Genomic DNA, 27,271 nt, shown 5'->3' with positions numbered 1-27,271 from the left:
ATGGTGATGGTCATGGTCATGGTGATGTGTGAGGTGATGCTGGTGATACTGATGTGTATGGCAACAATGTTGATATTGCTGATATAGAAGGTGACAGTAGCAGTGGTGGTGTGGGTTTGTGTTAGTAATGATAGTGAAGCCTGTAGCAGTGGTGATGATGTTGCTAACACTAAAGGTGATAATAACATTTGGGATGATGGTGGTGAGGCTGATATATGTGTTGATGGTGATGATGGTGGTGGTGGTGATGATAGTGGTGGTGGTAGTGGTGATAATGATAGTGGTGGTGGTGGCGATGGTGATAATGGTGGGGATAGTGATGATGGTGGTGGTGGAGGTGGTGGTGATGGTGATGGTGGTGGTGATGATGATTATAGTGGTGCCGGTGATGATAGTGATGGTGATGGTGGTGGTGATGGTGGTAGTGGTGATGGTGGTGATGATGATGGTGGTGGTGGTGGTGGTGGTGATGGTGATAGTAGTGGTGCTGCTGGAGGTGATGGGGATGGTGATGGTGGTGGTGATGGTGGTGGTGGTGCCGCTGGAGGTGCTGGAGATGGTAGGAATGGTGATGGTGGTGATGGTGGTGGTGGTGATGGTGATGATGGTGGTAGTGATGATAGTAGTGGTTGTGGTGGTGGTGATGGTGATGGTGGTGGTGGTGCTGGAGGTGGTGGGGATGGTGATGGAGGTGGTGGTTGTGGTATGATGTTAGTGGTGGTGGTGGTGGTGATGATGGTGGTGGGGATGCTGATGGCAGTGGTGATGGTGATAGTAGCAATAGTGACGGTGGCAGTGGTAGTGGTGATGATGATGGTGGTGGTGGTGATGGTGGTAGTAGTGGTGGTGCTGGAGGTGATGGGGATGGTGGTGGTGGTGGTGATGATGGTTGTAGTGATGATGGTAGTGGTTGTGGTGGTGGTGATGGTGATGGTGGTGGTGGTGCTGGAGGTGGTGGGGATGGTGATGGAGGTGGTGGTTGTGGTATGATGTTAGTGATGGTGGTGGTGGTGATGGTGATGATGGTGGTAGTGATGATAGTAGTGGTTGTGGTGGTGGTGATGGTGATGGTGGTGGTGGTGCTGGAGGTGGTGGGGATGGTGATGGAGGTGGTGGTTGTGGTATGATGTTAGTGGTGGTGGTGGTGATGATGATGGTGGTGGGGATGCTGATGGCAGTGGTGATGGTGATAGTAGCAATGGTGATGGTGGCGGTGGTAGTGGTGATGATGATGGTGGTGGTGGTGGTGATGATGGTGGTGGTGGTGATGGTGGTAGTAGTGGTGGTGCTGGAGGTGATGGGGATGGTGATGGTGGTGGTGGTGGTGATAGTGATGATGGTTGTGGTGGTGATGGTGATGGTGGTGGTGGTGCTGGAGGTGGTGGGGATGGTGATGGAGGTGGTGGTTGTGGTATGATGTTAGTGATGGTGGTGGTGGTGGGGATGGCAATGGTGGTGGTGATGGTGATAGTAGCAATGGTGATGGTAGTGGTGGTAGTGGTGATGATGATAGTGGTGGTGATGGTGATGGCGATGATGGTGGTGGTGATGATAGTGGTGGTGGTGGTAATGATGATGATGGTGGTGCTGGTGGTGGTGGTGATGGTGGCAATGGTGGTTGTGGTGGTGCTGGAGGTGGTGGGGCTGGTGATGATGGAAGTGGTGGTGTTTATGGTGACAGTGGTGGTGGTAAAGGTGATAGTCATGGTGGTGTGTTGGTCGTGGTGGTGATGGAGATGGTAATGGTGATCGTGGTGGTGGTGGTGATGGTGGTGGTCATGGTGGTGATGGTGATGGAGGTGGTGGTGGTGGTGGTAGTGGCAATGGAGGTGGTGATGATGATGGTGATGGTGATAGTGGTGATCATGGTGGTGACGATGGTGGCGGTGGTAATGATGATGGAGGTGGTGGTCATGGTGATGATAGTGATGGTGGTAGTCATGGTGATGGTGATGGTGGTGGTGGTGGTAGTGGTGGTGCTGGTAGTGCTTGTGCTAGTGGTAAAGCTGATGTTCATGATAAGGGTAATGCTTTTGCTGACACCAGTATAATGTGTATGGCTGTAATGGTGATGGTAACTGATATAGTTTGGATATTTGTCCCTCCAAATCTCATATTAAAATGTAATTCTCAGTGTTGGAGGTGGGGCCTGGTGGGAGGTGACTGGATCATGGGAGCAGATTTCTCACGAATGGCTTATAGCACTCTCCACTTGGTGCCGTCCTTGTGATAGTAAAAGAGTTCCCACAATATCCGGTTGCTTAAAAAATGTGTGGCACCTCCCCCACACTCTCTCATTCCTGCTTTCACCATGTGATGTGCCTGCTCCCCCTTCGCTTTCTGCTATGATTGTAAACTTCCTGAGGCCTCCCTGGAAACCGAGCAGATGTTGGTACCATGCTTGTAGAGCCTGCAAGAACCATGACCCAATTAAACCTCTTTTATTTATAAATTACCCAGCCTCAGGTATTTCTTTATAGCAACATAAGAACGGCCTAACACAGTAATGTTAGTGGTAATGGCAATGGGCATGGTGGTGGTGGTGGCAGTGGTGCTGATAATGGCTTTAATTTCTCCATCCTCCTTACCCCAGAGTCAGGAAATTGAATCGGTCTACTTGTTTTTTAATTTTCTTTCTGACTTGTCCTTTTCCTCCTTATGCAAAAGCAAATTCCCTAAGTCCAGCCTTCCCCCTTTGAGGCTTACACCAGTAGGCCATCCCACCACTCCCACCCTTGTTGCTGCATCTCCTGACCTCCTAGCCACTCTTCCTCATTCACTGAAGAATTCGAAGAGACTCCCAGGCTTCCCCATTGATCCCAGCTCTCCCATCTTCCTGGAGGAGTTTCATGTCCACTCAGACAATCTGTCCAATTCCTGGCCTTTTGGTTTCCTGACTGGCTCATCCTCAGTGACCTTCTCCTACTGTGCTCTCAGATACCCTTCTCCCCACATCCTAACCTCTATCTCTGCCCAGCTTGCCTTGTTCAGCCATCCCCTAGTTCAGCCACTCTCCCCTTCACTGGCTCCCTCCTGCAGTGCACCCCTCTGCTTCCCTCACTCCATCAGCCTCCTCACTTCCTTCAGTCCCCCAACCCCACCAGTCAGAGCCTGGGGTCTGTGTTGCAATAGCTTGGAGACTGCATTGTAATAGCATGCTTGCTAGCACCCTCCACTGCATGCCCCACTGTCTTTCTGTGGTCACAATCAGTGTTAGTTACCTATTGCTATGTAACAGATTATCCCAAAAGTCAGCAGTTTCAACAACAGCAGACACTATGGTCTCATGCCACTTTTGTGGGTGGGGAATCCCAGAGCAGCATGGGTGGGTGGTTCTGACTCAGTCAAGATATTGACCATCATCATCTGAAGGCTTGACTGGGGATGGGGACCTGCTTCCAAGATGGTGTACACATGGGGCTGGCAAGCTGATGCTGGCTGTTGACAGGAGACTTGGTTCCTCACCACAGGGACATCTCCACAGAGCCATCTGAGAGTCCTCATGACATGGCAGCTGCCTTCCCCCACAGAGAATAACCCAAGTGAGCAGAAAGTGAAACCCACAGTGTCTTTGATGACTGAGCTTCAAAAGTTACAGTCTGTCATTTCCAAAACATCTTGTTGGTTGTCTGTGTCTGCCCCACATAGTGTGGGCAGGGGCTCTACAGGGCATAGACACCAGGAGGCCGCTGCCTTCTTCTGCCTGTACTCACTGGGATTACAGGTGTGTGCCACCAAACCCGGCTAATTTTTATATTTTTAGCAGAGACGGGATTTCACCATGTTGTTCAGGCTGATCTTGAACTGCTGACCTCATCATCTTCCTGCCTTGTCCCCCTAAAGTGCTGGGATTATAGGCGTGAGCCACCGCGCCCAACTCAACCCTCCCACTCTCTAAAGAGACATTAAGAAACGTCTCGCTCCCCAAATCTCTAACCTCTCCCCTGCTCTCCTCTGTTACTTTATTCTCAGAAAATGACCTCACCTCCAATTTTACAGAAAAAAATAGAAGCTACAGGAAGTCCTTCATCTTCCTGTGACCAAGCCACGAGCACACATCTCTCTCTTTTCCTCCCTGCTGTTGCTAGAGGAATTGATTGCTGCTTCCTCCAAGACTGAGCTCACCTGTGTGTGGCCCCAGCCCCTCTCCTTTCCGAGGACCTTACATGATGCATGCCCCTTCTCTCTCCCACACATAGCCCTCCTCTTCCACACAACTGTGTTCTTCCCAGTGGATCTGCAGTGCCCTCGGCCCCATTATTCTTTGGCTGCTTTCTCCAGACTCCCACAGCAGACGGCAGTGTTCACATCTTCCTTTTCCTCCTCTCCATTCCCAGGCCCCTCTCAGTTCTCCACTCCTATGGTCTCTAAATACCATGTCCCACTCAAAGGCACCAGGTCTGAGTCAGGACATATTCAACACGAACCTGGAGCATCTTATAGACACAAGGGCAGCCATCAGAGACCATGGAACCACGAAAAGAGAATGTGGGAGCTGCTTGCAGGGGCTTCCACTCAGGCCAGAGAGCAGATACCTTGAATGTCAGAAAATGTCAATAGATGGAAAGAGAGCAAAGATGCTAAAAACCCATGTGTTCCCAATGGAGCTCAGACCTCACTGATCAACATTGGGTATGCTGGAAACCACCTCATCATTCCAGAAATGGTAAAACAAAAGGAAAGAATGGCCAGCGATCATGCATTTCTTGTACGAACTATTTCTCAGAGTAACTAATTAACAAGGGAAGCTCTCTTTAGGAAAATGCTAGCTCATGAATAAAAAAGAAAGGAGGGATGATGTCACCACGTCACAACCCCTCATGATGAACTAGGCATAATCACCACTGACCACCAAAGTCATCAGTGAGAAGCTGATGGGGACTTTATCACAGATGGGCCTGGCTTGGAAGCCCTGAACCAGTGGTCATTCTCGACCTCACCAAAAGGGTGCGGGTGGACCCGAGGTGTCCCTGAGTGCCGCTGCGGGAGGCACATCTGCCTATGCAGGTTCCTGCCAAGGCCTAACGCCTGAATCGGATCAAGCCTGTGTGTCCACAGAAAGTGCAGGACACAGAGGAGCGTGTGGCCCGAGGCTGGCACCACAGCACAGCTCAGCTCAGCTCAGCCCGACTGGTGCCATGGCCGCTTCTGGCCCACCTGTCTGCACTTCTCAGCTCCCTCTCCCAGCACTTGGACAGGGCTGTCCATGTTTGCAGTCCCATTCCCTTGGACCCCCACTCCCACCCCAGTCTGATCGCTGCCACCTCACTCCACAAAAGCAGCTTCCACAATGGTCAACAACGTCCTCTGTGTTGCCAGAACCAACTAATGTTCTTGAAGCCTCATCTGTCACTCCTGACCCTCTTTGCAGTGGTCAGCGTGGTTTAACACTCCCTTCTTCTTGAAACACCCTCCCCTCCTGGCTCCCAGGTGTACCCCCCAAGCTAGTTTTCTTCCCGGCGGTCCCAACCTCCAGAGACCCCTGCTCTGTCTCCTCTGAAGGGCCCTCCTCCCCGGCTGGGCTCTAAGGACAGGATTCCCGGCCCTGTTGCCTGGCTATTCCTAAGTGGCCTTGTGCACTCCAGCTGTCACTGACTCCTTATATGCAAATGACCCTGAAATGTGTTCTCAAACCTGAGCTCCTCTCTGAGCCCGGACCACTGCTCCAACTGCCCGTTGAAATATCCTGGGGGTCTCAAGGGCACCTTGTTCCTAGCAGGTCCAAACCTGAGCTCATGCTCTTTCTCTGAACACGGTCCTTTTTCTCCTTCCCTATCTCAGTGGACAGCCCCACCATTCATTCTGATGCTCGGACCAAATACCTGGCAGTCTGCCTCAACTGTCCCTTCCCTTTAGTCAGATTCTGACCTATCACCACAACCTCTGGGATCTCACTTCTCAAAGAAGTGTTGAGTCCATCCTCTTCTGTCTATCTCCCCCATAGCCACCTTCCTGCATGAATGGAACTCCTCCTAACTGGTCCCTGCTGCCATGCTGACCTTGTCATCCTTTCTCCACATGGCTGCCGGAATGATCTTTTCACAGTGCAAATCCAATAGTGCCACCTTGCTTCAAGCCCGTAATTTCCCATTGCTCCTGGCATCCAGGTGACAACACTCCTACAGCCTCTGCACCATCTGGTCCCTGACAGCCCAGTGCCTGCCACCACCCACCAACCACAGTGGCCTTCTCCAGCCCTGGCGTCACCTGTCCCTCCTGCTGTGGGGACTGTGCAGGTGCAGGCCCTCTGCCTGCCACATGCTCCTCTCCAGGATCACCCCTGCTCCCTTTCAGATCTTGACAGCTTGTTCTCAGGGCAGTTCTTCTCATCTTCCCCTCTGCCTCCTGTGGTCATATTTGAGTCATAGTTTCACAACTATTGTTGTGACTATTTGAGTCAAATCTATTTCCTTCACTAGACTGTAACCCACTTGAAGGTAGGAGCGATCTTCATTATGGTGTCAACAAAATCCAACGTTTTGCCAGTCATGTAGTGGACACTCAAATCTTGCTCGGTGATGGTGTCTGGAGTGTTGGTGACAGTAGTGATGGTGATGGCAGGGCAGGGGTAGTGTTGGCATGGTTATGAACCATGAGGGTGTGTTGGTGGAGGTGGAGGTGACGGTGGTGGTGGCGACATGCAAGGGCAGTGGAAACAGTGGTGTGGGAGGTGGCTGAGGGGATGACGGTGGTGATGACAGGGATGATGGTGGTGATGCTAGTGACGGTGGTCACCTTCCTCCACACCAGCATGGCTGACAGACCGTTGAGCAGATTTATGTAAGGAAGGGAAATGGGGGGCTGATCTGTTCCAATGGCAGCAACCTAAGGAGACCATCCTTCAATCCAGGACTGCCTGGGCTCCTGGCCTCACCATACCCCTGTGATTTCTTCTTCCTTTGGCTCAGCTTGTACCCATTCAATAGCGTTCCTCCTCCCTTTTAACTGAATCTGGCTGGGGTTGAAGTCTGTCCCTTGTAGCCAGAGAAAGCTAACTGGTACCGATGGGACGAGGAATGGTGGGGTGAGCTGAGATGGGGGCCCGTTCCTTCCCGCCTCCTGCTGGCCTCTCCTCCTCTCTTTGGCCTCCGAATGTCCTTGGATCTTTCCTTGTCTCTGTTCACTCTCTGGGTGATCTTGTCCACTCTCATCCCCTTAATACCATGCTATAAGCTGATAAATCTCGAGTACATGTTTCTGGTTCTGACTTTTCTCCCGAAGCCAAATTCACAGGGCATTTCTTACATGGCTGCCTGTCACATCTCAAACTCAGCCTGCCCTGTGATGCATGGGACTTCCCTCCAGGCACCTGCTCCCTGCACGATCTTCTGCAACCCCTGTGAGCAGCAACCACAACATGTCCTACCAGCAACCTTGGGGCCATCCTTGACTCCTGTCCCTCGCCCCTACATCCGATCCACCAGTAAGCCTCATCAGTTCACCTTCCAGATGGAGCCTCCCAATCTCCACCTGCACTGCTGTGCCTCCCCACGCCGCCATCCTCTAGCCCCAGGAGAGCAACTGCAGCCTCCTCCTGGACCCCAGGAGTCTCCTCCATGCAGCAGCCAGAGCAGTCCAGAAAGACCAGAGGCCAGCTCCTCCTCCACCCTCAACCTTCCAATGGCTGCCCATCTCCTCCACAAGGAACACAGCCCTTCAAAGGGCCCATGAGTCTTCTGACATGGTCTAGCCCCTACCACCTCTTCTACACCTCCTCACCTGTTTGGCTCAGGGGATGCTTTTCTTTTCAGGAGCACTTCTGCCCCAGGGCCTTTGCAACTAGCTGTGCTCCCCACAGGGAATGCTGCCCCGAGCTGCTCCTGCTTCCTCACTGCCTTCAGGTGGGCAGTGATGGAGGCTCTGAGCAGGGCAGGGGCAGAGGGCCTGGAGGGAGACCCCACAGGATGTGGTGTCTGAGAGGGGGCATTCAGGATGACTCCCAGGCACCTGGGAAGGGACATGAGATGGGATTGGCTTTGGAGAGGAAGATGCCAAGTGCGTGTGAGGCATAGGGAGAGAGGGGCCATCCAGGGCGGAGCATGCAGGACACTGCCTGGTAGATCCATCGCATGGAGCCCAAGGCAGAGACCAGACTGGGAGGCAATGCCCCACCTGGAGGCGGCTGCCTGGAGAGGGCTGACCCCCACCCCATCCCCTGGGGCAGCCCCTGCAGTGAGCAGTAGTGACACTCCACTAGTGTCTGCCAGCTGCTAGGGAATCCAGCCCATGGTAGGCCGCAAAATCAGTGGCCGAGCTGGTGTGAGCAGAGCTGGCACCACTGACCCAGTTCAGAGAGAAGCATGGCCACTCTCCTGGGGGACAGTTCCACAGCCAGCCCTGCCTAGCTGGCAGCTGACAGTGGATCAATAAGCCCAATTACTGATTACCTTTTTAATCAAATATAAATGTACAGCAAGTATGAGAATCAGTCTCTTGCAATTACGGCTCCCGCCTGCCTTTCCTAGAGGGATGCATGGAAGGGCCCAGCTCCAGAGCCACACAGGTGGGGGGCCATGCCACAGCCACGCTGTGGGAGAGCCGGGGGGACTCGGCAGCACAGCAGGGCCATGCTGGACTGGCTCCTCCCTCTCCTATGGCCACAGGAATTCTGGGGCCACCAGCCGGATCTCCTTTAGCCGCAAAGGGCAGAGCTTTCTCCAGTCAGCTTCATGCTCATCTGAGCCCCGCTCTCTGCTGGGCAAACTAGGGGCAGATCAGAAACTGTCCCTGCACTCAAGAGCTGGGCCCAGACCCAGGCAACTTGAATGCCAGATGAAGATATTCAGGAACCTGCAGGTGGAGAAGGACTTGTTTCTGGGATCCCAGGGAGGGAGAAACAGCGGAACCGCAGGCTGCAGAAAACACCCAGCTCCAGTGGGCCTTGACAGGGAAGCGTTGAAGGGACGCTCCTGGGAGGGAAGCCGAGTGGCTGGGGGATGGCTGCGTCAGTATGGCGAGGCTCAAAGTGGTGGGAGGTGGCCAAAGCCAGCAGCGACCCAGGAACCTGAAGGAGACTCGTGCCCTCACCACCACCCCAGAACCCCACGACCCCAGGGGTTTCCTGACCGGCTGCTCGGGTGACCGCAGGCATAACCACGGCGCCCGGGGGCTTGAGTGGCTGGCGGTGCCAGGTTCCTGCTTTGGGGTGTGACAGCGCAGTGTGGTTGGCGGGCAGGCGGCCCCAGCCCCGCGCTGCCCAGCACCCGTGCTCCCAAGCCCCATGAAGGGCAGGCCTGTCCCCAGGCCACACCCCACCGAGCCAGGGAGTGTCGGGCCCGGGGACATGGCCCCAGGGATGGGGAGGGACGCTCAGCAATGTCGCCTGAGGTCATACTCGACCTTTGGTGAGTCCCGGACCCCTCTGAGATGCTGATGGAGGCTGTGATCATATCTTTTCTTAAAACAAAACAAAACCACCTGTGGACCCACATCTCTGTCTGCATCCTGGGTCCCCAGGAGCCAGCTGCCCCTCTGCCTCCTCTGCTCTGAGCTGTGATCCTGGGCCCTCCTGGGGACCCAGACCCAGACCATTCCCAGGGTTAAACTGAAGGGTGACTAATGCCTCTAGATGGACGAGATGCCACAGCCAGGGCTCTGGGACAAGGGACACAGCCTTGGGGAGGAACAGCTGGGAGTGTCTCCAGAGCCAGGGGAGAGAGAGGGCTTTGACAGACAGAGAAAGCCAGTCCCAGAGAGAGGCAGGGACAAACCTGAGGTCTCCAGCAAGGGGGCTGAGCAGGTCCTGCACCCTCCCAGCCTTGGCCACATGAAGGCACTGGCTCCTCTGCTCAGGAACCCACAGCCCTGACCCCATATCCCACCTCCCAGGTCCTGCTGCCAAGCTCCTGCCACACGGGCCTCCTCCCAGCCCTGCCTCTCAGCCCTAGCCTCCTGGTCTCTACTTCTTTGCTCTGCATCCCAGACACAATCTACCTCCTCCCCAGGAGGCTCCCCTTCAGGGACGGGCCCTAGGAGCAGGTCCTGCCCAGGGGTCCAGGCATTCGAGTGCCCCTCCCTGAGCAACCTGGAATATAGGTCCCCCAGGCAGGAGGCCATTTGAGGAGTAGGTGGCCTTGAGCTGGACTCTCAACGGCCCCTCTGTCCAGCCCTGTGAGGAGACCACCTCTCCTCTCTGCAGGCTCTGTGGTGGGTGGAACAATGTCCCCTCCCCACAAAGATGTCTTCGTCCTCATCCCCAGAACCTGCGTGTTCCCTTAGATTGCAAAAGGGACTTTGCAGATGCGACTGAGTGAAGGATCTTGAGACAAGAAGACTATACATGATCATCCAGGTGGGCCCTAGATGTAATCCCAAGGGCACTTACAAGAGGAAAGAGAAGGGTCGGAGTCAGGAAGGGAGACTGGAGGATGCTGTGCCTCTGGCTTTGAAGATGAGGGAAGGGACCACCAGCCAAGGAATGCAGGTGGCCTCTGGGTTGGAAAAGGCCAGGAGACGGGTCTTCCCTTGGAGACCTCAGGAGGAAGACACCTTGATTTTAGCCCAAGGAGACACATTTGGGACTTCTGGCTTCTAGAACTGTAGGACAGTAAATTTGGGTTGCTTTAAATCACAAAGTTTGTAGTAATTTTCCACAGAAGCAATAGAAGATGATTGCAGGCTCCTTTTCTGAAAAACCCAAAAGACAGTGAAAGAGAATTGCAAAAGAGAGGACATACTGGGGTGAGGAGGGACCCAAGCAAAGCCCAAGCATGGCCTCAGAGGCAGCAGGAAGCAGGGGGGCTGCCCCCACCCTTGTCCCAGCCCCTAGGCCCCTGAGGTCCCTGGAGTAGTCCGCTTCACAGAGACAGAGAGTGGAACGGGGGGCACCAGGAGCTGGGGGGTGCGGAGTTAGAGTTGAGTGAGGACTGTTTCCATTTGGGAAGAGGAGAGTCCTGAGACGAATGACGGTGAGGGCAACAGAGCTGTGCCAATGTGCTTCATGCCTCTTAGTTGTCCACATCAAAACGGTGAAATGGGAAATCATATTGTGGGTATTTTACCACAATTAAACAAACACAAAAATAGCCCATTCACGGTAAAAGAGAGGTGGGAGGTTGTAAACGACGAGGCTGGAGAAGAGGTTGGACCCCATGCGAGCCTGTGGGTCCCAACTGGGGTTTGGACTTTGTCCAGGATCTTGGTGAGGAGTGTGGAGGCGTCCACCTGCGGACACAGTGGGCAGTCTGAATTTGTCCTGAAGGCCTTGGAGGGGATTTTAATATTTTCCTGCGAGCCACTCTGTGGAATTTGGACTTCAGACTCATAATGATGAATGATCCATGCCCTCAGCAAGAAGCAGAGCACCTTGGCATTTTCTGAAGGCTGGTGGGGATGTGCCCAGGTCAGAGGATGGCTCGGGCCCTGGAAGGCCGCCTCTGGCAGGCTGGTGCTGGTGCCCAGGGCCCAGGGAGGAGGCTGGGGCAGGGATCGGGTGCGTTGGAAACTGAGCATCTGCAGAGCCCGGGGGCCACCAGGGAGGCATCCAGTGGACGATGCTGTGCAGACCTGAAGTCTGAGTCCCAGTCGTATGCTGAGGTTGCCAGTAGAGGTGTAGCCCTGATTAATAGCCTGTATTTTGAGGCCCACGTTGTGAGCTGGGAACAGAGCCGCGAGCAGAGCCCACCTCCCAGGGCCTCAAGCTAGCTCCTGGTGGGTACAAGGCGGGCAGAACCAGGCTGTAGGGGGGAATAGGCAGGGTGGCAGTGAGGTTAGTGCAGGTGGCAGGGAGTCGCTCCGGGGAGAAACAGCATCTGCAAAGGTGGAAGGGCAGGGCTGAGGCCTGCCAGCCCCAGCCTGGTGAAGGGTTCTGAGTAGTGGTGGCTGGCAGAGCAGAGACCAGACGTCTTGCCTCCTTCTCTGCTGTCTCCTGGCAGCTTCCCAAGTCCCAGCACACAGAGGTCATGATAAATGCTTGCTGGCATAAGTTAGATGGGGGCTCTTGTTCCGGGCACCTGTTCTGGGAGGGGTCAGACGACTCTGTCCTGTGAAATGGGCATAAGGATGCCCACCGGGTAGGGCTGCCTGGAAGACAGATGACAGTGGGTGGACAAAGCCCAATGCAGGTGCTCAGTGCCACCCTCCATCCACAAGATGAAGTCTGTATTGGCAGATCTTGATGGCATGATTGTTGTAAAAGCCAGATCAAGGACCCTGGGAGTTCTCATTGGAAGCAGCAGACACCCCAGCTCTGAGCGGAGCTTGGGACCCTGTCCAGCCAGGGAGGGGCCGTGAGGTCTGTGACCCTGGCATGGCAGAGTGGGCAGACTGGGGAGGCCTGAACTCCCTACCAAGACCCTTCCCCAGCAGACAAGAGGAGAATCTCCCACTCAGTGGCAGGCTGCCGGGGGAGAGGGGGCAGGCGGGCCACCTGGGGCCGGGTGGGCAGTGAGGCGGGAAGGCAGCCGTCTCACACCCTCCCCCAGCCCCCTCCAGGGGCTCTGTCTCCACCCCTCACCTGGGCACCTCAAGCTATCTCCCTGGCTCCTTGGCATCTCTGTGTCTCTATGGTCCCTGGGTCCCCGGAATCCCAATCTCCCCTTCCTTCTGTGTCTCTCCCTGTCTCTGTCACCGTGTCTCGTTGCTCCCAGTTCTCCTGCCCTCCCCGTCCCGCCCACCACAATCCCCTCCAGCCCACTTGGTGCCCTTATCTGGGTCTGCCCCGCACAATTGCTGGGAGCCCATCCCCATGACAACGGGGCAGATGGCGGCTGCGATTAGCCACTCTCCCTCCCTCCGCAGCTCAATCCGTCTTTGAAATTAAATCAGCTGCGATAACATCGACCGGCCAGAGGGAGGGAAGGCGGGCAGGAGGCTGCCTGCGCCCCACCCACCCGCCCCAGGCCCAGTGCAGAGGGAGAGGAAGAGGGGGGCAGAACTGGTTCCCACTGTGGCCCTGTGACCTTGACCACATCTCTCGTCCTCTGAGCCTCAGTTTCTGCATCTGCAAAATGGGGGTGAACAGCCATATCTCTTGCTTGGCTCGGTGCAAGGCGTGGGGGAGGTTCTGCAGTAGGCTGAGAACACTGTACCTGCCCACCCAGTCCATGCAGAAGCCTAAGCCCCGGTGGGCAATCCCTGACCGGCCAGGCCTTAGGGACCAAGGCCATTTGAGTAAACCAGCTCTTCGTGGCTGAGAGGCCACAGACCTGGCTCCCCACCTGCTCTGCAAGCCCAGTGCATCTCCCAGGGCCTTGACACCCTAACTTGCAAAATGCTCCAGCTTAGATGCCATCTCATCCACTCCCTCCCCCACAGCCTTTTGGTCCCTTCAGACAGCCAGGGCCCTCACAGAATGTGCGGACCCAGGAATGGAGGGTGAAGAAGGTGGAGACCTGCCCCAGTATGAGACCTCCCAAGGAAGCAGCATCTGGTGGTGTTCGCTGGGTGGGCTGTGGGTCCCAGGCAATGGGGTCAGCATGTTCGAAAGCTGGAGGTGGGAGGCAGGGTGGGGCCAGAGCACAGAGAGCAGGAGAGAGCAGGGAGGTGCGCCTGGATCTGAGGCGAGGGAGGGCTGCGTGAGATCCGGAGGAGGACTCTGGGTAGAGGTCACGGCCAGCTCAGAGGCCCCGGGCAGGAACAAGCCAGTGTGAGTAGGAAGGGGAGGAGGCCAGGGGGCTGGAGCAAAGAATGATGGGGAAGCCGGGGCCGTCACTGTGCCGGCTGGGGAAGGTCCTGAGGGCCGCCATGGGGACTGCAGCCTCCACTCCTGAGTGTTCCGAAAAACTCAGGCTTTCACAGGACCCTTCTGGCTGCTGGGATAAAAATGGGATGAAAGAGGGAAGGGAGGAGGCCGGGGAGGAGGCTGGCGTGATGTCCAGTGGACGACAATGACCCAACTGGGACACAGCCATCATCTTCGTGGGGAGCTACCCTCTGCGGTGTCCCCTGCCCCCCTGCTGAACCCTGGGGCAGCAGAGGAACCTCAGCGGACTCCGCTCAGCATGCCACTGCACAGGGCGCGGCCAGCCTCAGCCCAGCTCTGAAAGTGGCTCCCAGACCCCCGGCTGCCCTGCGCAGCTCTGAAAGTGGCTCCCGGACCTCTCACTGCCCCATCTGGCTCTGAAAATGGCTCCCAGGACACCTCGCTGCTTCAGACTTGGCCTCTAGACACACAGCCCAGCCTAGAAGAGGCTCTGGGAAAGGCCAGAATGGCCTGCTGCAGCAGCGCAGCTTAGCAAGGCCTCCTCAAGAAAGTGACACAGAGTAGGGGCCTCCAGGGATGACTTTAACAAGCCGAAGGAGATGGGAAGGGCGGCCCAGGCAGGGGCAACAGCGTGATGCCGCAGCAGAAAGGGCCCGGAGCCGGCAGTGCTGTGGGGCAGGCCCCAGGCAGTGAGTGCCGCCTGGGGGTTGGACTCTACCCCAGATGTGCTCCTGAGGAAGTCACTCAAGCTGCCAGGCTTCAGCTTCTCTGTCTGTAAAGTGGGGCTAAGGGTGGACACAGGGATTCCGCCAGGTGTCACATGCTCGGCTGGGCGGGTCAGTGACTGGGGCCCCGCAGGCATTTGAGCAGGGGATGCCGTGTTGGATTTGCATTGGAGAGAGCAGGTGCCAGCTCCAGGTGTGAGGCTGGGTGACAAGAAGGAAGCAGAGAGCCAGGAGTCCTGGGGTGTTTGGGGACCAGTGCCGTGCCAGCACCCAGGTTTCTGCTGTGCACCCAGCGCCAGGACTGTGGCCTCCTGGGCTGCCGGGCTGTAACTGGATTTGCTCAGCAGCTGCCTGTGCTAAGCAGGCCCACTTGACGCAGCCACAGCTGGCCAGTAATTGGTGAAATTAGCAAGTCGGCGGGGACAGAGGTCAGGTGGTTAATGCTGTAGTGGGGGCTTTGATGAAGTTAGTCCCAGGGAAGGACTGGGAGCTGGGGTTTGACCTTTTGTGTGTCACGGGGCTCTCCTGCCCTGCCTGTAACGTGGTTAGGGGACCTCCAGCTGCCGGCTTGTCCCAGGGCTCTCAGAGGCAGAACCCAGGGAGCTGCAGCTTGGCCTGAGCCTCAAGATACAGCCACAGCGCTAAGTTGCCGACTGTGTCCTCTAAGCCAAGACACATGCAGAAGCCAAGGGGGCTTTTAAAGCCCTAAAGATCTTGGGGTGATGCCCCTTGGCTTCCTGGAAGAGGCCTTCAGCAGGCTCCCCTTGGAGAAAAGCAGCAGGCCACCTCCCCGCCTCTGCATCCCTCGTGAGTGCCCCTCAGACCAACTCTGCATCTGGAAATGGGATGAGTTCTTCACTGGGTGTTCCCCTTATTCAATCGAGCCTCACCCTCCCCTCTAGGTTAAAGGCCTCCCAGTGTCTTCTCCTGTCCTGAGCTCCAGAGAGTGTCCTCTGAGCATGGTCCTTGGTTCCCACTCTTCCCTGGCACAGTGCTCCTCCCTTCTTTCATTATATATCATTTATTGGGCACCTACTAGATGCCATGAGCTGGGCTGGGAGTTGGGATGCAGAAGTGAGCAAAATCTGACCAGAGCCTAGTCCAGTTGGTGCTCAGGACACCTTCTGTGGCCATGCCACACCTCCCTGCCGCAGCCAGGGAGCCAGAGACCCTGTCACTGACCATCCTTTAACCCTCAAACCTGGAATCACCTCCTTTTTGGCTTCTATTCCAACCCCAAGGAACAAGGAATTGCCACCTGCTGGTCCTTTATATAGACGCACTCAAGCACTTAAGCGCGTCTCCCTGGGCTGTCACTGCCAGCATCATCATCATCACCACCATTTTAAAGGCAGGTCCTTTGGAGTCAACACCTGGGGTGATATTCTAGCACAGCCACTTGCCAGCTGTGTGACTCTCTCCTCTCCAGACCTTAGTTTCCTCTTGGATAATGTGGGGTCAATGACCCCTGTCTGGGAGGGTTGTGGACAGTTGTGGGCATTGAATGGAACCATGCATAGCCACCTTCCTGGCCTTCTTGCTGTTCTCCAAACAGGGGCAGCCCTGTTCCTGCCCCAGGCTTTTGCACTTGCTGTTCCCTCTGCCCAGAACGCTTTTTCCCCAGATAGCCTCATGGTCCAGTGCCTCACCTTCATTCCAGTTCCTGATAGATGTCACCCCCTCAGAAATGGAGGCCACTCTGTTTTTTTTGTGTGTGTTGTTTTGTTTTGTTTTGTTTTTGAGACAGAGTCTCCCTGTGTCGCCCAGGCTGGAGTGCAGTGGCATGATCTCGACTCACTGCAAGCTCCGCCTCCCGGGTTCACGCCATTCTCCTGCCTCAGCCTCCCGAGTAGCTGGGACTACAGGTGCCCGCCACCACGCCCGGCTAATTTTTTTGTATTTTTAGTAGAGACGGGGTTTTACCATGTTAGCCAGGATGGTCTCGATCTCCTGACCTCGTGATCCACCCGCCTTGGCCTCCCAAAGTGTTGGGATTACAGGCGTGAGCCACCGTGTCCGGCGAGGCCACTCTGTTGGGTGTTGAGTGACTCAGCACTCCCCTGCCCACTCCCTGAGCCCCCTTCTCAGTCAGCTCACCTGCCCATTTCCTCTCCGGCATTCATTGCTAGTGGGGACCATGTTCTGCACACCTGTTTCTCATCTGTCTCCCTCAACTAGAATACTAACCGCATGAGGGTAGGGGTCTGCCTGTTTTGTTCCTAGCTGTATCTCCAGTATCTAACAGGTGCTCAATCAATATTTCTTGAATTGCATCCAATTAATAGTGCCTGACACATCTGTGAGTTTGAGATTGTTTCAAAGTAAAATGTTACTTTTTTTGAGGCAGAGTCTTGCTCTGTTGCCCAGGCTGGAGTACAGTAGCATAATCTCAGCTCACTGCAACCTCCGCCTCCTGGGTTTAAACAATTCTCCTGCCTCAGCCTCTGGAGTAGCTGTGGTTACAGGCACTCACCACTATGCCCAGCTAATTTATATATATATTTTTTTATTTTTAGTACAGATGGGGTTTCACCATGTTGGCCAGGCTGGTCTCGAACTCCTGACCTCGTGATCCGCCCGCCTCAGCCTCCTAAAGTGCTGGGATTACAGGCGTGAGCCACCCGCACCCAGCCTCAAAGTAAAATGTTATTTTAAAAATGCATACTTTTTAAAGATTGGCACTCGGTAGGACTCAGGTCATCAGAACAGAGTCCCCTTTCCTTTTTAGCACAGGCACCCTCCCATGACGTGGAGCTCACTCACCCTCTGAAGGGGTCAGCCTGGCTCTGACTTGGGGAAAGCTCTGGCTCCACATGGCTGAGATCTGCTCCCTGGGATCCTGCCCCCACCCATGGATGCCAGGCCTGAAGATGAGTGGGCACTCACCAGGGAGCGCAGCCTGTAGAAAGGCCCTGGGGCTGCAGGGTGTGTGGTGCAGTGGAACAACTGGGGAAGCCAGCACGGTGGGAGGTCAGAGGCAGAGGGCCAGAGGCAGATGGGTGGGCCCAGGCCACCAGGCCCTCATGGTGAGGATGAGACATGCAGTCCTTATGCTTAGAGCGGGGGAGCCTGGTTTAAAGCCACCAGGCAATGCGATTGAACGTGAGTTTGGCACAGCTGTCCCAGGAAGAACCTATGTGGGTGGGTAGAAAGGGGAAGCCTGAGAACTGGAACAGCAAGGCCTGTGCAGATGGCAGGGGCCAGCAGTAGAGAATGGATACAGGTCAGGGTTGGGTTTGAGGTAATCAGGACAGGGCAGCCACGTTATTTGTCAACCCAGATGGTGGGCACAGGAGAGATGACAGACCCCCATGCAGAACCACCCCTGGCTTCCTGATGGAAACAGCGCAGGCCCTGGAGGCAGCATCCACACCCTCCTTCATGTCCACTAGGCTGGAGCTGGCCCCACATCCCCACAAAGCTGGGCAAGCTGTTCCATGAACTCACTTGGCACATTTATTAACCATCGGGCTATGTCTGCGGCCCCATGTGTTTGCTGCCCCGTTCATGGTGGTGACAGAAGGAAGGCAGAGCCAGGTGGCCGGCGCCTACTTGCTATCCATCCATTTGAGCTGCTCCTTGCCATTCACAGTCACCGACTTGAGCTGCCCATCTTCCTCCACCTCCACACGCTCCTGCCCGTTCTCCACGATGCGCTTGGTGGTGACCTTGTGGCCATTGATCATCTCGGTGGACGACATCACCGACTTGAACCCCGAGCTGCCAGAGCCGGAGCCCCCGAAGGAAGTGGATGAGAAGGTGGTGTGGCTGCCCCCGCTGCGGCCCAGCGTGTTGAAGGATGAGAAGGCCTCCATGAAGGCTGGGAACTCTCCAAAGCCCGCCGAGAAGGCCCCCCGCAGGCCATGGCCCCGGCCACCACGGTCACTGTTGAATGGGCTGTCCCAGAACTCAAAGGAGAAGGGGTCCAGGCCACCGAAAAACTCCCGGAAGATGTCCTCAGGGTTACGGAAGGTGTAGCCAGTGTCAAAGGGGCTGCCGTAGGGCGTGCTGGCCCCGCCGCCAGCCCGCCAGCTGTCACAGCCCGCGCGGTCGTACAGGGAGCGCTTCTTGGAGTCGGACAGGACCTCGTAGGCCTCAGACACCTGCTTGAACTTCTTCTCAGCTTCCTCCTTGTTGTCGGGGTTCTTGTCAGGGTGCCAGCGAAGGGCCAGCTTGCGGTAGGCTTTCTTGATGTCCTCCGGGGAAGCGCTGGCCTGCACGCCCAGCACTTCGTAGTAGTTAGCCATGGCCAGGGGTGTGGGTGAGAGGAGAGGGGACGTGGAGGCCAGGTGGGCTCAGGGGCCCAGCTGGTCAGATGGACGGTGGAGAGAGGTGGCCGGTGGTCTGGGGCCCTTCAGCAGGGGCCTGGCTGGACTCCTCAGGCTCCAGGCAAGATTCTGCTGGGGAGTTCACCTTTTCATAGTACCAGTTCTCAGGGACTGGAGGGGCCCCCACTGAGAGGGGTGGGGGGAGGGGAGGGACACTGCCGCTGTGGGGCCAGGTCAGGGTGGGCTGCCCTCCAGAGCTCCCTTTATGACATCAGCTCTCAGGGCGTGGCCTACCCCCGCCCCCAGCTCTGCACCAGGCAAAGCTGGGCATATGGGCCTGCCCCTGTCACTGAGGCGGCCATAGCGGCGGGTGGGAACGGGATGCTCTGTGACTCAGGTGGTGTGAGCTGAGCCCCAGGAGCCAAAGGGCAGAGGCAGGATTGGCCATGAGATTCTAGCCTTGGTGGGTGACAAAGGTCCGTGGCCGTGGTGGGGGAGGTGGGCGAGGGCCTTCTGGGTATATCCACTCTGCCGATGGCTAGGCAGCGGCTAAGGCAAGAGGAGGCCAAGGTGGGATTCAGGCAGGCTGGGGTAGGGAAAAGAGTCTGCTTTTCTCGTGCCCATTATCTGGCCAGGTCTTCCGCAGTAAGCTCCACAAAGGCAGGAAAGTCTGTCCCTGTCTAGGACAGTGGCTGGCATACGAGGGCCATCGGTAAACACTTGGATGAACGAGGCTCAGAGACACGCAGTGCTCAAGGTAACACAGCGAGTCAGTGAGGGAGGGGATGTGAAACCAGGGCCAAGGCTGCAGCGGACAGCAAATCCAAAGAAGCGTTCCACTCAATTCTGGTAAGAAAAATAGGGATTGATGATAAATATTGATTACTGAGTGTAGCAGGTTGAATGGTGGCCCCCAAAAAGATATGTTCCTGTCCTAATCCTTGGAACCTCTGAATGTGAGCTTATTTGGAAAAAGGATCTTTTCGGATGTAATTAAATTAAGGATGTTGAGATGAGATCATCTTGGATTATCTAAGTGGCCCTAAATCCAGTGACACATGTCCTTATAGGAGGTGGACACTGATGCAGCCAGAAGCTGGGGGCCAGGAGGGCTCTCTCTGCAGCCTCCAGAGGGAGTGCAGCCCTGCTAACACCTCGATTTCAGATCCCTGGCCTCCAGAACTGGGGGGAAGAGATTTATTTTGTTTTAAGCTACCCAGTTTGTAATAATTTGTAACAGCCCTAGAAAACGAATCAGGTGAGTGAGGTAACCAAATATTCTTAGGCATTTTATATTCCTTTAATTCTTGTTCTGGTGTTGGATCATATATAGAAACAGCAATTCACAATACTGATTAATATCTGTTCCTACCTTCACCTCACCCCACTCCAGTTAAGATCAAAACCATGCTAAACCACCTACTAACCACACCAATAAAGAGCCTAGATGTTTGGGGTCACCAAGTCTTAACTAAAGATAACCTGCCTGCTTTCTTTCCTTCCTTCCTTCCTCCCTTCCTTCCTTCCTTCCTTCTTTCCTTCCTCCCTCCCTCTTCCTTTCCCTTCCCTTCCCTTCCTTCCTTCCCTCCTCCCTTCCTCCCTTTCCCACTCCTTCCCTCCTTTCTTCCTCCCTACCTCCCTTTTTTCCTTCCTTCTTTCCTCTTCCTTCCTCCCTTTCTCCTTCCTTCTTTCCTTCCTTCTTCCCTCCCTCCCTTCCCCCTTCTCCCTTCCCTCCCTTCTTCACTCCTGGCATTTTTCCTTCCTCCTTCCTTCCTTCATTCCTCCCTTCTTTCTCCTCTTCCTTTTTCTAGTCTTTATCCCTTTCTATTATCCTCCCTCTCTCTTTCTCTTTTCTTCCAATGCTCATGGGTGCTAGGTTTCAGGCTCCTAGCAGGGGATAGTATGTTCTAACCAATCCCAAATGCCAGGAGGGATGGAGACAGACTGTAGAGACACTTTGCAAACCCAGCCTCCAGTGACCATCGCTGTCTCTCCATGCAGCTTATCAAGAGCATGACTCACCCCCCGTGCCGGGCATCCACCCACCTACACCTGCTGACACATGTGGCTTGGCAGAGGAGTTGAAGAGCAGAACTTCTCTACTGGATGTAGCTACAGATGAACCTGGTTCTTTATCTCTGTGGCTGGATTTTTGTCACTATGTCTCTGTTACTAGTTAGCACCTGCTGTCCCTTGCAGGCTTGCCCACTGGGGCAGGAGAAAGATGCTTGCCCTGCCCAGTTCTCCATGATGGCGGTGGCAGTGGGAGAGGCGCTGCTGTTGACTGTGGTGCCCGTGGGGAGAGGCACGGTGGGTGTCCATGGAGATGGATAAGGTGTCATTAAATAGTAGAGGTGACCATGGTAGCAGTGTTGGTGTGGAGGTAGTGGTCATAGGTGGGGGTGAGGGGGAGAGTAATTATGGGTGATGCTGGACTTGGTCATGGTGATGGTGATGCTGGTGGTGACAGCAGCAAGATTTGTGCTGGAGAGTAACTGATGATGGTAGTGGTGGTGGGGATGGTCATGCCAGAGGAGATGGTAATAGTGAGCCTGTGTTGTGGTTGGCAGTGATGGTGCAGGTATGATGAGGAGGTGATGGGAATGGCTCCTAGTGAGCCCTTGGTGTGGTTGGCAGTGGTGACAGTAATGGTGACGATGAAGGTGAAGATGGTGGAAGTAGCAGAGGTTGTATCTTTTTGGCTCTGCCACAGTGACAGCTTTCACCTCTCAGTGGTTCACGACGTTCACGACAAGCATCTGGTTCCCCCGACTTCGCTCCCTGGTGCCTGCAGGCAGTTGCCAGGGCCCCGCCTCCCATAGCTTCTCACTACGGGTCCCAGGCTGGAGGAGCAGCTCTGACCCACACACTCTTCTCTCATGAGGGTGCCACTCAGAGCCAGCAGGAACGTGCTGCCTCTGAAAGCTTCTGTTGGTCCATGATGTGTGGCACTCTTGCTGCATCCCATGGTCAAGGCCAGCATCTGTGGGGCAAAGAATGTTTCCTTCAGGAAGGTTCTGCAAATCTCAGGGCAATAAGGAGAGAGGCCTGAGATTCCCATGGGGAAGAGGGAGTGAGCAGTTCTCCAACATATGCCAGATGCTAATGGCGGGACTGACCGGGGATGGTAACGATGGCTTTGCTGGGAGCAGTGTCGGTGCTGCTGGTGCCGGGGTCACCAGTGGTGGTGATGGGGTAGGAGGCAGGAATTGTGCTATTAATGGAGGATGGTGGTGAGGGTGGTTGTGGAAGAGGCAATGGTAGAGGGGGGTGCTGAGTGGTGAGAAGGACGCAGTGGTGGAAATACTGATATGAATGCCGATGGCGATGGTAATGGCACTGACATGTGGGGCTCTGTATTTTCTGTTGCTAACTTGGCATTACACCAACCTCTTCTATGGTCTCCTTGCATCCTGGAGAAATCTGAGGGATTTTCCAGAATCCTGTCACCAGTATAGTTCCAGGTTAGAGCCTACCATTACACGAGATTTGGAGAGTGGAAAAGAGAGGCCGTTGCAGGCAGGTGACAATGGAAAGCTTTGCAACAGCTCAGGGCAATCTTCTGCGAAGCCCCTGCTTCCAAGCCACAGGCTGAGGCATGGATGGGGGGCTTCCTGGAATACCATGAGCTCCTCAGCAGCTCCCAGGCAAGCTCTAGAGAGCTGCTCACCTGGAAGCTGCAGGTGACCATCTCAATTCCTTGTTCCCTGACCGCTGGTCCCAGACTGTTCAGGGTGCAGCTTGTAGTAAATGTCCTCCTCCTTGGTACGCATTTGAGGGCTTTGTACTGTGAGGGTGATGGCAGCTCAGATGAAGTTGGTGGTAGTGGTGGAGGTGGGTGTGAGGATACCAGTGAGGAAGCAGATGGTGGCATCAGGGAGGCATTGGAGGGGCAGTGGTGGTGGCGGTGGTGGTGGTGGCAGTCTAATTAGAGACAGTGGTGGGTCTGGCTGAGGCAGACCCAGTGGTGGTGATAGAGGAGGCGATGACGGTGGTGATGGCGAAGGCGGTGGGAGTGGTGGTACTGGCGGCGGTAGAGATGGCAGTGCTGATAAGGTGATGTCGCAGGTGGGATGGTGGGTGGAGATGGAGGTGGAGGAAGTGTGGTGACAGTGATGTGGTGGTGACACAACGCTGACACGGGTGGACAGCACCATGGTGACGGTGACGGAGATGATAGTGATAGTGGGGATGGTGGCGGTGGTAGAGGAGATGGGGACGGGACACTGTGGTGTTGATGGTGATGGTGACACTGCTGAGGGTATTGGTGGCCTGACATTGCAAAGGTGAAGCCTGAAGTTTCCATGATGATGGAATCAGGACAGTGGGGGAGGGGGTGGTGACAACAATGTTAAGAGACAAGGGACCTAGCATAACAAGGCATCTGAGAATCCTGTGGCCGCCTCCCCGTCCCGGCCCTCCCTGCCTTGTTGGAGACTCTGGCTCTGGTCTGCACTGTACTCCCAGGGGAACTTTCTTCCAGCCACTGCCCTGCTCCGACCCCTGTTCCTGGGATGGGTCTGTGGGAGTCAGCCAGGATGGAGACAGGCCTGGAGACCCCCTCACTGCTGCCCATTCAGGGCTGTCTTAGGGCACACAGAACAGACCACTTGGTAGGACTTACAGGAACAGGTGTGTCACCTGGGAACAGATCCCGCCCCTCACCATCAATGGCATCCTGAGATGGAGGCCCCTGTGGGGAGCTCCCCATGAAGGCTGCTGTGGACCGTGGAGCTGGGCAGCGTGCAGAGGAATTTCCCTTCTACAAAGGGTTCAGGCTAGTCTCCTTCCACGCCAGCGTTTGGGGAGCCAAGGGGGAGCAGCAGGGGCTCTGAGGCCTCCATGGGGCCTGCTGGAGGGACAGGGACACACAGGTGTGAGTGCACACTCAGGCCCCACATGGTCCACCCTCGATGCTGTCAGGCCACCTTCCCTCTTCAAGCCTCTCTGTCCCCATTCACCAGGGGATGCTTTTAGGGCTTTGTCCTCTCCGGGGAGCCAGCCTAGCCTTCCTGGCCTCTGATGTCCCATGTCCCTCATCTCAGGCCCACCCTAAAGCCAACCCCGAGCCATGGCCAGGGAGAGAAGGACCTTCAGCAACCAAGCGAGGCCCAGAGAGGGCAGAGCATACCCAAGGTCACACAGCAGTACCAGGAAGGTCTCCCCGGGGCGAGCTGATGGAGCCGATTAAGCAGCCAATTGGTATTCGGAGCAGCCAGAGGCCCCTCTCTGTCTCTGTAATTAATGGAGTGGCTTTTTAAAAGGATTCTAATCACCCCCGATCCTATCTGCTTATCACTAGAGTTCCTAATTAGATGATCCTGGCAGTCACTCAGCTAATTCCCTCCAGCCCCCTGCAGCCCTGCCTGGCCTGGGCAGCCCACCCCACCCCCGGCCACCCTGGCCCGGCCAGATGGGCAGTTTGGGGCCTTCTCTCCCCTCAGGGCCCCTGGTCCTCTAACTGCATTAGCTCCAGGATGGATGGGCGACAGCGATGGATGGATGGACGGGCGGCTGGATGGACAGAGTGGCAGGTGAGTGAAGGGGCTGAATAGTGGGCAGCCACAGAGTGGATGGGCGGATGGACAGACAGACGGGCTAAGGGGCAGATCCCACAGTGGGGAAGAGCTCAGCCTGTCAGGTGACACAGCCTGGGCTCCAACCCCAGCACTGCCACTCCCCAGCCATGTGTCCTTGGGGAAGTCATATAACCTGGCTGTGCCCCAGCATCCTCATCTCATCTGTAAAAGGGAAGTAATGATGGTCCCCTCTCACAGGGTTACTGTGGGAAGGTCAGAATGGAGAAGGAGCTGTGTGTGCATGTGTTGGCATCCTGGCAGTGTTGATAATGGGTGGGCAGAGACAGATGAAAGGGCAGCCTGCCTGGTGAACCATTGGAAGGTATGATAGGCAGACAGCCCCATGGTCAGGCTTACATGCAGGCTCACATGCAGATTGGTGGCCGATGGGGTGGGAAGGTAGTGGGCTACGCAACCATAGAAGGGTCAGTGAGCTCACATCCTCCCCAGTGGTGCCAGGGCGATCTCAGCTCAGCTCTCAGACCTCTTCAGGCAGCCTTCCTGCCCAGTCCTCCAAGCCAGTGATGACAGGTGCCCAGTGGGTTCCCCAGATTCCTTCCCTGCCATCCCAACCCAAGTATACCCTTCCTGGTGGTGGCCCATGTGGTCTCTGGAGGCTCAGATCTAGCCCCAAGTAGGGATTTACTGCCTGAGTGAAGGCATCATTTGTGGGGCCTTCTGAGTTCCAAGTTGCTTCAACCAGTTAGGGTAGCTCCCCTCCTCAAGGGTCCCAGCTCCCAGTTCCCCTGGCATGGAGCAACCCTAGGCAGGGCTGTGACCCTGAGTTTCTCAGTTACTCGAAGCCTCCAGGAGGATCCAAACCCCAGAGCCTCTCCATTCACCCACAGGGCTCTGCAGTTTCTGGGGTGTGGAGTTTCCTGGGTCTTTTTTGTAGAACAAAAAAGCCTGAAGTATCTTCCAGAGTAAAGGCGTGCATGCATATGCACACATCTACACCAGCAGATAGCCACCCATCTCCTCATGCACCTACCCATCAATCCACCCACCTACCCACCCACCTAGCCACCCAGCCACCCAGCCACCCACACGCCCAGCCACCCAGCCCCCGGCCACCTACACGCCCGGCCGCCCACCTGCCTGACCACCCAGCCACCCACCCACTCAGCCACCCAGCCACCCAGCCACCCAGCCACCCACACACCCAGTCACTCACACACCCAGCCAGCCAGCCACCCACACATGTTTCCTGAGGACTCGTCCACACACATGCCGTGTGCCAGGCGCTCCCCTGGGTCTGGGGGTCCATATGTCAGTGAAGGCACTAGACAGAGCCTTGCCCTTATGATACTGACATGCAGTTGGGGAGATAGGAGAAAGTGATAATGCATGAACATTTAGCATGATGGCAGGTGTCATAGATGCCATGAGGGAAAACAAAGCAAGATGGGGGCTTACAGGAAGCTGGGGCTCTTAGGGAGGTCAGATTGGGTGCCCCACACCTCCACAGGCATGCTGAGACACCCATGCCCCTATGCATGTGAGCACACCTGTACACACGGTCCCACATGTGCACACAGGCCCTCCATGAGGCCTGTAGCCCTGCTGTGTCTCCAAAAGTGTGGGCCCTGCTGTCCCTCACTGGGAGATCTGGCTGCCTCATGCCTCTCTCAGCCTGGGCCCTCCCATGACCCAAGTCAGGCCTGCTTCCTGGAGCCCAGGGCACATCTGGGTTTTACTAGGTCAGCTAGCAAAGGGCCTGGGCAGCTCCTATGTAGCCAACAATTCAGATTCACAATTCTTCCCTGCGCTGGTCTGAGTGGGGGCTGGAAACAGTTGAATTCAGCAGCATCACCCCTGTCCTCCCACGCAGGGAACTCCCAACCCCAGGCTCTGGGAGAAGGAGCAGACACACACCAATGTGCGAATGCAGCTGCAACACTCGCTGGAAGGAGAGGTGACACTGTCTGGGGTGTCTGGGAAGGCTGGTCAGAGGAGGTGACACCTTGGCAGCACTTGGAGAGGGAGGTTCCAGCAGGGTCAGCCTCACACACATGAAGGCTCTTGGATGTCGACACTGGACATCCTTCCCCAGGGAGGTAGTTCGTTCAGTCATGGAACATTTCAAGGTGGGAAGAAGGTGTTCATCACATGGCTATGATCATGTGCCCATTTGCAGACCACCCTGTCCTGGGCGCATGAGGATTTCATCTCCTAAATCAGTGGTTCTCAACAGGGACAGTCCTCCCTCCCCAGGGGACATTTGGCAATGACTGGAGGAGTTGCTACTGGCATCTCCTGGGTGGAGGCCAGGCAGGGCTTCTGCTGAGCATCCCTGTCTAGTGCACAGGACAGCCTCCACCACAAAGAATCATGCAGCCCCAAATGTCAACAGCAGCGAGGTTGAGAACTCTGTTCTAAACCCTGAAATTATCATTTGACAAGCACAATTATAATGCAATGTCTTTTTGATGCACCAAAGGCATTAATGTCTTCAATGTGAATATTTAAAACACACAGGTGACCTGTTTGGTGATTTATTTCTTAATAAAGCAGAAGCCTTGTAACATGGGAGTGGTTCCATGCAAAGGCAACAGCATGCACCAGGCTCTGTGGCTCAGTGGAAAGAGCAGGCATCTGTAGTCGACTGCAGCTGGGACTGAAGGGATGATGGGAATAGAGCCCAGAAAGGGGCAGGGGCTACACCAGGCAGGGCTCATACGCCAGGCCACAGAGCATGGATTGTGTCCTGGGAGGGGGAGACCTTGAGAAGATTTAAAGCAAGGGGAGGATGGAATCTGTAGTATGTTCTAGAAAGATCCCTCAGCAGCAATGAGATTCAGTTTTATACCCAAGAAATTGGTAAAAATGTCAGTTTGACATTGCCAAGTGTTGACAAGGAAATGGAGCAACTGAAATTCCCACACCCTGCTGGTGGGAACATACATTGGAACAACCAACTTGGAAAATCCTTTGGCCTTCTTTTTTTTTTTTTTTTTTTTCATTTTTTAGATGGGGTCTCACTCTGTCACCTAGGCTGGAGGGCAGTGGCATAATCACAGCTCACTACAGCCTCGACCTCCCAAGCTCAGGTGATCC

The 27,271-nt window shown here is 55.5% G+C and overlaps 2 protein-coding genes across 2 annotated transcripts; both read right to left on the bottom strand.

Annotated features, from left to right (window-relative positions):
- Positions 1-704: 704 nt before the first annotated feature.
- LOC139361792 (uncharacterized) lies at positions 705-3,086 on the bottom strand. Its single transcript, XM_071090510.1, has 2 exons — positions 2,756-3,086; positions 705-2,410 (listed from the first exon to the last, which is right to left on the bottom strand). Exon 2 carries the CDS (start codon positions 2,015-2,017, stop codon positions 1,703-1,705), a length of 315 nt encoding a protein of 104 aa, XP_070946611.1. The 5' UTR covers positions 2,018-2,410; positions 2,756-3,086; the 3' UTR covers positions 705-1,702.
- Positions 3,087-17,800: 14,714 nt separating this feature from the next.
- LOC105477795 (DnaJ heat shock protein family (Hsp40) member B8) lies at positions 17,801-18,833 on the bottom strand. The gene has a single exon (XM_011734584.2). The coding sequence runs from the start codon at positions 18,612-18,614 to the stop codon at positions 17,916-17,918; it is 699 nt and encodes a 232-aa protein (XP_011732886.1). The 5' UTR covers positions 18,615-18,833; the 3' UTR covers positions 17,801-17,915.
- Between the last annotated feature and the right edge of the window lie 8,438 nt (positions 18,834-27,271).

Source organism: Macaca nemestrina, chromosome 2 (assembly GCF_043159975.1).
Source record: "Macaca nemestrina isolate mMacNem1 chromosome 2, mMacNem.hap1, whole genome shotgun sequence".
Lineage (NCBI taxonomy): Eukaryota > Metazoa > Chordata > Mammalia > Primates > Cercopithecidae > Macaca > Macaca nemestrina.
The sequence above is the reverse complement of the archived record's forward strand: the minus strand, read 5'-3'. Positions and strand labels throughout refer to the sequence as shown.